Here is a 12,762-nt window from a genome sequence, read left to right on the forward strand (position 1 = left end):
TTGTAAATATTTATGCACCCAACATAGGAGCACCTCAATACATAAGGCAAATACTAACAGCCATAAAAGGAGAAATCAACAGTAACACATTCATAGTAGGGGCCTTTAACACCCCACTATCACCAATGGACAGATCATCCAAAATGAAAATAAATAAGGAAACACAAGCTTTAAATGATACATTAAACAGATGGACTTAATTGATATTTATAGGACATTCCATCCAAAAACAACAGAATACACATTTTTCTCAAGTGCTCATGGAACATTCTCCAGGATAGATCATATCTTGGGTCACAAATCAAGCCTTGGTAAATTTAGGAAAATTGAAATTGTATCAAGTATCTTTTCTGACCACAACGCTATGAGACTAGATATCAATTACAGGAAAAGATCTGTAAAAAATACAAACACATAGAGGCTAAATAATACACTACTGAATAACGAACTGATCACTGAAGAAATCAAAGAGGAAATCAAAAAATACCTAGAAACAAATGACAATGGAGACACGACGACCCAAAACCTATGGGATGCAGCAAAAGCAGTTCTAAGAGGGAAGTTTATAGCAATACAATCCTACCTTAAGAAACAGGAAACATCTCAAATAAACAACTTAACCTTGCACCTAAAGCAATTAGAGAAAGAAGAACAAAAAAAACCCAAAGTTAGCAGAAGGAAAGAAATCATAAAAATCAGATCAGAAATAAATGAAAAAGAAATGAAGGAAACAATAGCAAAGATCAATAAAACTAAAAGCTGGTTCTTTGAGAAGATAAACAAAATTGATAAACCATTAGCCAGACTCATCAAGAAAAGAGGGAGAAGACTCAAATCAATAGAATTAGAAATGAAAAAGGAGAAGTAACAACTGACACTGCAGAAAAACAAAAGATCATGAGAGATTACTACAAGCAACTCTATGCCAATAAGATGGACACCCTGGAAGAAATGGACAAATTCTTAGAAATGCACAACCTGCCAAGACTGAATAAGGAAGAAATAGAAAATATGAACCAACCAATCACAAGCACTGAAATTGAAACTGTGATTAAAAATCTTCCAACAAACAAAAGCCTAGAACCAGATGGCTTCACAGGCGAATTCTATCAAACAATGGGAATAGGAACATACATATTGATAATTTCCTTAAATGTAAATGGACTAAATGCTCCCACCAAGACACAGACTGGCTTAATGGATACAAAAACAAGACCCATATATATGCTGTCTACAAGAGACTCACTTCAGACCTAGAGAGACATAGAGACTGAAAGTAAGGGGATGGAAAAAGATATTCCATGCAAATGGAAACCAGAAGAAAGCTGGAGTAGCAATTCTTATATCAGACAAAATAGACTTTAAAATAAAGAGTATTAGAAGAGACAAAGAAGGACACTACATAATGATCAAGGGATCAATCCAAGAAAAAGAGATCTCAAACTCTTCCAAAATATAGCAGAGGGAGGAATACTCCCAAACTCATTCTACGAGGTCACCATCACCCTGATACCAAAACCAGACAAGGATGTCACAAAGAAAGAAAACTACAGGCCAATATCACTGATGAACATAGATGCAAAAATCCTCAACAAAATAGTAGCAAACAGAATCCAACAGCACATTAAAAGGATCATACACCATGATCAAGTGGGGTTTATCCCAGGAATGCAAGGATTCTTCAGTATATGCAATACAATCAACGTGATACACCATATTAACAAATTGAAGGAGAAAAACCATATGATCATCTCAATAGATGCAGAGAAAGCTTTCGACAAAATTCAACACCCATTTATGATAAAAACCCTGCAGAAAGTAGGCATAGAGGGAACTTTCCTTAATATAATAAAGGCCATATATGACAAACCCACAGCCAACATCGTCCTTAATGGTGAAAAACTGAAACCTTTTCCACTAAGATCAGGAACAAGACAAGGTTGCCCACTCTCACCACTCTTATTCAACATAGTTTTGGAAGTTTTAGCCACAGCAATTAGAGAAGAAAAGGAAATAAAAGGAATCCAAATCAGAAAAGAAGTAAAGCTGTCATTGTTTGCAGATGACATGATACTATACATAGAGAATCCTAAAGATGCTACCAGAAAACTACTAGAGCTAATCAATGAATTTGGTAAAGTAGCAGGATACAAAATTAATGCACAGAAATCTCTGGCATTCCTATACACTAATGATGAAAAATCTGACAGTGAAATCAAGAAAACACTCCCATTTACCATTGCAACAAAAAGAATAAAATATCCAGGAATAAACCTACCTAAGGAGACAAAATGCCTGTATGCAGAAAATTATAAGACACTGATGAAAGAAATTAAAGATGATACAAATAGATGGAGAGATATACCATGTTCTTGGATTGGAAGAATCAACATTGTGAAAACAACTCTACTACAGAAAGCAATCTACAGATTCAATGCTGTCCCTATCAAACTACCACTGGCATTTTTCACAGAACTAGAACAAAAATTTCACAATTTGTATGGAAACACAAAAGACCCCAAATAGCCAAAGCAACCTCGAGAAAGAAAAACGGAGCTGGAGGAATCAGGCTCCCAGACTTCAGACTATACTACAAAGCTACAGTAATCAAGACAGTATGGTACTGGCACAAAAACAGAAATATAGATCAATGGAACAGGATAGAAAGCCCAGAGATAAACCCACGCACATATGGTCACCTCATCTTTGATAAAGGAGGCAGGAATGTACAGTGGAGAAAGGACAGCCTCTTCAATAAGTGGTGCTGAGAAAACTGGACAGCTACATGTAAAAGTATGAGATTAGATCACTCCCTAACACCATACACAAAAATAAGATCAAAATGGATTAAAGACCTAAATGTAAGGCCAGAAACTACCAAACTCTTAGAGGAAAACATAGGCAGAACACTCTATGACATAAGTCACAGCAAGATCCTTTTTGACCCACCTCCTAGAGAAATGGAAATAAAATCAAAAATAAACAAATGGGACCTAATGAAACTTCAAAGCTTTTGCACAGTAAAGGAAACCATAAACAAGACCAAAAGACAACCCTCAGAATGGGAGAAAATATTTGCAAATGAAGCAACTGACAAAGGATTAATCTCCAAAATTTACAAGCAGCTCATGCAGCTCAATAACAAAAAAACAAATAACCCAGTCCAGAAATGGGCAGAAGACCTAAATAGACACTTCTCCAAAGAAGATATACAGACTGCCAACAAACACATGAAAGAATGCTCAACGTCATTAATCATTAGAGAAATGCAAATCAAAACTACAATGAGATATCATATACCACTGATCAGAATGGCCATCATCAAAAAATCTAGAAACAATAAATGCTGGAGAGGGTGCGGAGAAAAGGGAACACTCTTGCACTGCTGGTGGGAATGTGAATTGGTACAGCCACTATGGAGAACAGTATGTAGGTTCTTTAAAAAACTACTAATAGAACTACCGTATGACCCAGCAATTCCACTACTGGGCATATACCCTGAGAAAACCATAATTCAAAAAGAGTCATGTACCAAAATGTTTATTGCAGCTCTATTTACAATAGCCAGGAGATGGAAACAACCTAAGTGTCCATCATCAGATGAATGGATAGAGGATGTGGCACATATATACAATGGAATATTACTCACCCAGAAAAAGAAACAAAACTGAGCTATTTGTAATGAGGTGGATGGACCTAGAGTCTGTCATACAGAGTGAAGTAAGTCAGAAAGAGAAAGACAAATACTGTATGCTAACACATATATATGAAATTTAAGGGAAAAAAATGTCATGAAGAACCTAGGGGTAAGACAGGAATAAAGACAGAGACCTACTAGAGAATGGACTTGAGGATATGGGGAGGGGGAAGGGTAAGCTGTGACAAAGCGAGAGAGTGGCATGGACATATATACACTACCAAACATAAGGTAGATAGCTAGTGGGAAGCAGCCGCATAGCACAGGGAGATCAGCTTGGTGGTTTGTGACCACCTAGAGGGGTGGAATAGGGAGGGTGGAAGGGAGGGAGACGCAAGAGGGAGGAGATATGGGAACATAGGCATATGTATAACTGATTCACTTTGTTATAAAGCAGAAACTAACACACCATTGTAAAGCAATTATACTCCAATAAAGATGTAAAAAGAAAAAAAAATTGGAATGCTCAGAAAATAGTCATGCTGAAACCCTAAACAAAGAATATATTAAATTTTGCCATGCTTTTTTTAGAACAGTTTAAGAAAACAACCATAACTGAAAGGGAACAGGAGGGATCCCTCAAAAGTAATATTGTCCAAAGTTTAAAACTCCCAATTTTTAAATAACAGGTACTTTGGGGAATTGCACATTAAATTCCCTAAACTGCCTACTGTTTCCAAATTTAAATATTTATTCATAAACTAGTGAACACTCCAAGCTCTTTACTTGGTGGAGTTGCTCCCAATCAACATTTTAGTTCTGGTAGTGCTATAGAGCAGTGCTTGCAAGTGCAACTACTTGAAATTTTTATTTCAAAACAGAATGGAAAATTGAAATGTTAAAGTGCTACTAATAATGATATGATGTATGTATCTCTTAAAACTTAAACTACTGAAGCAAACATGAAAATCATTAGATGTCCTGAAAGGGGGGAATCATATGCTCATTTAATTTCAGTGGTAAACTGTTCAAATATGAAAGGAAAAAAATGAAAGAACAAATATACAACTGAGCAAACACATAATTAAAGGGTATACTTAAGGATTTCTGCGATGGGAACTCCACTGCGTGTTTAAATCTATTGTTTGACCTGTACATTATATTTTCATACATTTTCAGGAATTCATTTCCCACTAAAATTGCTGACCACTTTACTGGGAGCAAGAAACCCTAAAAATAATTGATCCAATTAGTTTCACTACTCTGTGATTAACATAGTTTCAAATACTGAAGGAAATGACGCCAGCCAAAACAAACAAACACACCCCCCCCCCACAAAAAAAATGAACAACAGAAAACCATGGTAATGGAAGAAGAAAAAAATAAAAACAGTAAGCTAGGAGGGCCTAAGCTTGGCTACTGTGTGATTTTGTGTTTCACAGTATATTAAGGAAGTTAAATCAGACATTCCCTCGTATTTATTAGGTTTAAAACTCTAAGCCTTAAATAAATGCATTGTACTGCATTAAAATAACAGAAAAAGAAAAATAATCTCAGCTGAAACATGTGAATGTCCCACTAGCTGCCAAGACTTGAGCTACAAAGATAAATTGGATATGTTCCCCGTTATAGCTGAATATACAAGTTCTAAAATAAAAGCAACATACTACTTTATCAGATAATGCTACCAATGAAATCTTACTGGTTTTAGAAAGGGGATGGAATTTTAATGAATCAGGGCATCTATTTTTGCTTTATTAGGCATATACAATCATAAGTGAAAACAAATGAAACACATATAAATGCAATCGTAAAATAGTATTTTATTATTTTTAATATAGTGCTGTAACATTTCATAATATTGCATACTACTCAAATGTTGGTTTATTTAGTTTGGCAAGAATATCTTCCCCTCATCCCACTTCCCAATTAGAATTTAAAGATGCATTATCCTTTTAGAGATCCATCATATTGGCTCCTAATATGTTACATTTCATAAAACAGTAATGCTATGAACTAAAATGAGTAAAGGTTAACAACAATTACTTTGATTTCACAGTTTCACAAAGCAGCCAGTAGATTGCTGAATTTAGAACAGCAACAAAAATCCACGAAGACTTTGTATTATAATTACTTTATCCATAATGCTCCTTCTTGAGAGAAGAAAAAATACGAAGGCAAAGGTAATGCTTTGTCCAACAAAAGTCCTTTATCCAAAAAATCAACCTTTATCTGCAAATAGGTTTTACAGTTACCAAATGATATGCTGTTTCTGTGCCAACAGATTTTATCACTTTTTTTTGGTTTTTATTTTTTGCTTGCTTATTCTAGTGCTACCAGCAAGTGAACAAAATGACACTAAAAATTAAGTTCTAGGAACAATTTTCAAAATAAAACTTAGAGTAAAAAAAACCCCAGGGCATTGAGTCAAGTACTTACAAATATAAAACAAGTAAGCATAATTGCATAGATTAGCTAGTAAAAATTCAAATTCAGACAAAAATAAAACACCGAATTTAATTCAATAAATGTAAAGGACTCTTTCAAGTATTCTCTTGATTTTTACATTAATGTTGCACGCATTGCCCTTTTACAACATGTTTTCATTGTTTTTTTTTTGGCACAGTTTCTCTCGGATTAAAATATAATAAATCTTAGGAAAGCAAGTTGAAAAAAGAAAATTTTTCCCACAAGGGTCAGTGAAGATTAATGAAAATACATTTTGGAGCATTTAAAATAGTACATTTGAAAAGAGTAGTCATATTAAAAAAATTTGTAGGAACAAAGTATTTGCTAGTATTGGTTCAATAAAGTCATCACCACACCAACTATTACATATTACCCCTTGCATTCACATCTAATCAAATTAATTACCCAAGTAACAGATCCAATGAATTAAATATAATTTTATATATAAATGCTTAAAATATGGTCAAATTCTATACTTAGAGATATAATGCTTATTTCACTGGCAAAAATTTAAAAATCCTCCCCTCAAAGGTCATTCTATTATTTCTATTATTTTTCCTTCTGTAAGAACTATTTTGTTTGAAAGACTTAGCTTAAAGATTTATTAATGTGACTACAGGGTCCTCAAAAAAAAAGCAGGCACAGCTGGTTAGTTTATGAATTATGCTGCATTAACAAGTTCAATTGATTAGAAAGAGTGGAACACCCTGTCACCTGATACTTATAAACTATCTGCATCACAAAAAAGTGTTTATCTGATAAATTCACCATCAATTTGGTGATCTTTAATATAACTACCCTGTTCTTTTGAATATACATATACTGAACTTCATAACTTCTACTACAATAAAAAGGGCACAGATACAATCTTCTACTTAACAATATAAAAGAGGTTTGGCAGATGCAGTCAGCATTGTGGACACCATTTAAACCTGTATTGTATAGCTTGTAGGTTTTTAAGTGTCTTGCCAAAAGCTTAGTTTCATGATATTTAATTTACAAAGTGTCATACTATTTAAAAGTACTCCTATATACATTTCCTTCTTGTAACATACCTCTGATTTCCAGCAGAAACATTATAAATGCTATCATAAATGAAACCTTCTTTACAGAATAGACTATGAATCATATCAAAAATGCTTTTAGTTCCCATCTTAAAACATCAGTAAACTAATTTTTAAACAAGTATTTTAGGTATACAATTGGAAATGTAAATAGCCTGCACATAACTATAATAATGAAAAGACTGATTCAACAGTACCATATCTGCTTAGAAAACTACCAAGTATAGTACTGTGAGAAAAACACACAGACACACACATATATATGTATCTGTAAATAAATATATATATATAATTTTCTATTGAAACTTTTTTTTAAAGTTTCACAGTATGAAGAGGTTTTTGCTGTTAATACATAAACACATACATTATATTGACAAATCTGATACAAATGTAATCTAATACAATGGTTCATTAACAAGCAGCAGTTTGACCCTTTGAGGATCACCAAAGGGGAAAAAAATCCTAATATAGGGTTCAACCAATTAAAGAATCCTTAGTAATTTTCATGAATAGCATCCTTTTGTGTCCAAACCATTAAGTCCATTTAATAAAATTTAACACATAACAAGGTGATTTCTTCAGGAGAATTTTGCCATTCAAGTACCTAAGTTCATTATTACATAGAAAGTGAAACTTCTCAATTACTGCTCTGAAAAATCAGAGAAAGGAATACAGTATTATTTTTGCTATGCAGCACTACTTTAGATTCATGATGGCATCTCATGATGCTCTTTAAAATGAGCAGTGAAAAAATAATAGAACACTATTTCAAAAATGTTGGCATATTTGGTCAAAATACAAAATATACTAATATAATAGCATTTATATGTTAAAAACACAAACATTTAAATGTTGTGTAATCATTTTAATGTGTTCAACATGAAGAACAGCTTCTTTCTTCACAATTGCCACATTTTAATTGATTATCAGTACAATATTTCTTCTGTATTTTGTAAGTAACTTTTACAGGTTTTCTGTAGTAATTTTTTTTTTGCAAAGTATAACTTACAGCACAGTGATTTATAATTTAAGGTAATAGCTATTTTCACATTCTAATTTAGCTTTTTCTCTGTTTCATGCTTCTGAAGCTCTTTTGTTTTGTTTTTGCTTTGAGAGGTAGATTTAGTAAAGAATGGGCATATCAAACTTACTGCCAAAATGCAATTATCGACAGCTGTACTGCTAATGTGCAGTTTCTAAGAATGCTAGAAAAATTCAGAACCATTATTGTAATACTTTACTAAAGTTTTCCTTTTCAGGCTTAAATTATTAAATAATCTCATAATGTATTTAACTGTTCACAAATAGATACAAAAAAAACAATGAAAGACATATATACAGGCACACCAAAATAACAACAAAACTATAATAAAAGGTTGCATATGGATGGAAACTTGTTTTGTTTTGCTTTTTAAAAGTGCATTAACGTCTCTTTTTTGTTCTACATAAAAACACATCAAATATTCCTAATGACATTACAAGAAAAGGGAGATATCTGAAGCTACCCTTTTTAGCCATTAATTTTTCCTCCTACCAAGTTAAAGTTGAAACCCTTCCATTGGTGCTTCCTGCTGCTGAAATACAAACTGTTGTTGGTTTTCATCCACGTGAGGTACAATACTGGAGTCGTCATCTTCTACACCAAAGTAATGTTCAATCAGATCAAAAGCCTTTTGGTAAATTTCCTGATTTTCATGACTTTGAAGAAATTCGATTTTATCCAGGCCTATTAACGCAAAGCATATGTCAAAAACAAAGTTGTTACTCGAATTTCAACATACATTTAAGTCAAAATAATGAATCAATAGCATCCATCAGTCCACTGGCAATTGGATTGTTATTTTTATCTAATTAAAAAGATGAAAATATAATTTTTAAAGGTTACTTTCCATTTACAGTTATTACAAAATATTGGCTATATTCCCTGTGCTGTATACTACATCCTTGAGCCTATCTTACACCCAATAGTTTGTACTTCCCACTCCCCCACCCCACAGGTAACCACTAGTTTACTCTATAAGAGTCTGCTTCTTTTTTGTTATATTCACTAGTTTGTAGTATTTTTTAGATTCTACATATAAGTGATATCATAACTTTAATCTAATTTTTGCACATACTGATAGCCAACACTTATGCCTTATACTTCAAGAATGAAAGAATGGGGCAATGTGGTATGAAGAATAAGCACAGGCTGGGGAGTAGGAAGATCATAGACTCCACCCTTCCAGTTGTGTGATTTTTCCCAAATAAGTTTGGTTCCTCTGTACTTTAGTTTCTGAATTTTAAAATGACAGTTTTACATTATGTAACTCCACAAGTTGTTCCCAGAGTAACTGTGCTAAATAAAAAGCACAAAAAGGGAAAGCAACAAAATAAAAAGAAAAAAACTAAAATACAAGCAAGCTACCACACAAGTTCTCTCACAGAATGAGCCAAAAGGTATCAATAAGGATAAATGAATACTATTTGCAAATCCAATACAGCCTATAAGTGAAACTGAAAAAGCTCATTTCAATAGTATAAGGAGAATCTACAGTGCTCTAGTTTATTGCTCACAAGAAAATAATCTACATACAAGTCTGGGTGATGCTAAAAATCTTTTTCACTTATTACAGATAAACCTCTTCAATTATATGATTGCAGGATATAAGGAATAGGCAAAGTAGTCATATCTATATACAATCATAGAATAGCCTAAACTCTAGTATAACTTGGGATCAAAATAATGATTGTAGTAAGGAAATATTCTTATATCAGTGATTGATAACTTTTATTTATATGATGTTTTAACCATTGACATTATATAATTTGAAATAAAGGCAAAGTGATCTCCCAGGCTTGGTTCAAGAATCACAAATAAAAGCTTGACTCAACCATATAATATAATAGGACTTAAGACAGAAAGTGAATATTTAATGGAAATATATTGAGAGGAAAAAATACTGACTTAGATTCATGTGTTATCCTAAAATAAATTCCATGTGAGTTAAGTTAAATATCTTAAGACTCCAATCAGAAAAATCTAGCCAATAAATAAAATAATTTTCATCAAATCTCTGTGAGGACAATGACTTTGTAAACTTTGAAGGAATAGAATATTAGGCTGAACCATTTATTAATTATAAAAGAACACAGTTTATCTCATTAAATTAAAAAGGTAAAAAGGATGGGAGAAAAGCTGTATTAAAATAAACTATAAAATAAAATTCAAATTTTTACAAAAAATGACAAGTTGGTAACTGGACAAAGTATAATAAAGATGTAATTGAGATAAGGAAATATACTAACACATGGAAAATACACACCACTTTCTACATGAAATAAAACAAGAAACACATAAAAACAACTTGGTGGTACCATTTTACATTGGCTAAATCAGCAAAATCAACAAAACAAGTAAGAGGCAGTGACACTGCCGAGTAACATGCCTTCAGAAAGCAAAATGAGAAAACATATCAAAAACTTAAAAAGAAGTTTGTGCCCAAGCTCAGCAATAATATCCTTGAAATTTTATCCCCAAGTATTAACTCAACAGAAGAAAAATATTAATAAATATTATATTTTTGTATATTTTGTATTATTTGTATATTATAAATATTAAAATATATTAATGATATATTTTTAATAAAAATATTAAAAAATAAGCATCAGAAAGATGTTTATTTTGGCATATGTAAAGTGCAAAACGAATTGGAAACAAACTAATGGTCAACTACAAGAGTGTGGCTAAAACCCCACTTAATATGGCTAAAACAGCAGGCAACATTCTCTTTTTATAACATTATGTGGCTATTGCAAATCACAGAAAATTATGCAAATCATAGAAATTATGTATTGTTTGGAGAAAATGTAAAATTTCTCCAAAATGTTGAAAGTAGAACACCAAACTATACATGGACTGCAATTACATCAATGTAAACTAATTCTGCATAAGGACAATGTAAAAAGGATGGTAAATAATAAAAAGAAATTGTTAGGATAATAGAATTAAGGGTAACTGTAAAAAAAAGATATCAAAAATATTATACTGCTTTTACACAAAATATTTTTATAGAATTAGAGGGGGAAAATGCCTATGGTAGATAATTAAGAATTGACTAACTCTCAACAAAGTGGGTATATAGTGAATGTACCTTAACATAATAAAGGCCATATATGACAAGCCCACAGGTAACATCATACTCAACAGTGGAAAGCTGAAAGCTTTTCCTCGAAGATCAGGAACAAGACAAGATTGTCCATTCTCATCACTTTTATTCAACATAGTAATGGAAGTCCTAGCCAGAGCAATTAGGCAATAAAAAGAAAAGTCATTCAATTCAGAAATGAAGAAGTAAAACTGTCACCATTTGCAGATGACATATTATATACAGAAAATTGTAGACCCCACCAAAAAACTGTTATAACTAATCAATGAATTCAGTAAAGCCACAGGATATAAAATCAATACAAAAATCTGTTGCATTTCTATACCCTAGTAACAAACTATCAGAAAGAGAAATAAGGAAAACAATCCCATTTACAATTCCATCAAAAAGAATAAAATGCCTTGGAATAAACTTAACCAAGGAGGTTCATGAAAGACCTGTACCATGAAAACTATGATGAAAGAAACTAAAGAAGACACACATAAACAGAAAGACATTCTATGCTCATGGATTAGAAGAATTAATACTGTTAAAATGTTCATACTATCCAAAGCAATCTACAGATCCAATACAATCTCCATCAAAATTCCAACGGCATTTTTCACAGAAATATAACAATTAATCTGAAATTTGTACAGAACCACAAAAGAACCCAAATAGCCAAAGAAATCTTGAGAAAGAAGAACACAGCTGGAGGTATCATGTTCCCTGATTTACACACTATATTATAAAGCTATAATAACCAAAACAGTATAGTATTGGCATATAAGCAGATCAGTGGAACAGAGTAGAGAGCCCAGAAATAAACCCACATATATAGTCAATTAATTTATGACAAAGGAGCCAAGAATATGCAATGGGGGAAAAGGACAGTCTTTTCAATAAGTGATGCTGTGAAAATGATAGCTACATGCAAAAGAATGAAACTGGACCACCATCTTACACCATACTCAAAAGCTAACTCCAAATGGATTAAAGACTCAAATGTAACACATGAAACCATAAAACTCCTAGAAGAAAATATAGGCGGTAAGCTCCTCGACACTGGTCTTGGCAATGGTTTTTTGAATTTTGAAGTTGATGCCAGAAGAAAAGACCACAAAAGTAAAGATAAACAAGTGGGACCACATCACACTAAAAAACTTCTGCACAGCAAAGGAAAACATCAATAATATGAAAAGATAACCTATGAAATGAGAGAAAGTACTTGCAAATCATATACCTGGTAGGGGCTTAATATCCAAAATATATAAAGAATTCATACAACTCAATAGCATAAAACCAAACTATCCAATTAAAAAATGGGCAGAAGATCTGAATGGACATTTTTCCAAAGGAGATACACAGATGGCCAGCAGGTACATGAAAAGATGCTCAACATCATTAATCATCAGGGAAATGCAAATCAAAACCACAACAAGGTATCACTTTACACCTGTTAGAA

The 12,762-nt window shown here is 32.5% G+C and overlaps 1 protein-coding gene across 1 annotated transcript in view; it reads right to left on the reverse strand.

Annotated features, from left to right (window-relative positions):
- Positions 1-5,363: 5,363 nt before the first annotated feature.
- KPNA5 (karyopherin subunit alpha 5) overlaps positions 5,364-12,762 on the reverse strand; it is a 49,065-nt gene continuing 41,666 nt past the window's right edge. Inside the window, exon 14 of the mRNA XM_060030045.1 lies at positions 5,364-8,896. Coding sequence (XP_059886028.1) covers positions 8,709-8,896 — 188 coding nt within the window. The 3' untranslated portion in view covers positions 5,364-8,708. The remainder of the gene's footprint in view (positions 8,897-12,762) is intronic.

Source organism: Delphinus delphis, chromosome 14 (assembly GCF_949987515.2).
Source record: "Delphinus delphis chromosome 14, mDelDel1.2, whole genome shotgun sequence".
NCBI classification, from domain to species: domain Eukaryota; kingdom Metazoa; phylum Chordata; class Mammalia; order Artiodactyla; family Delphinidae; genus Delphinus; species Delphinus delphis.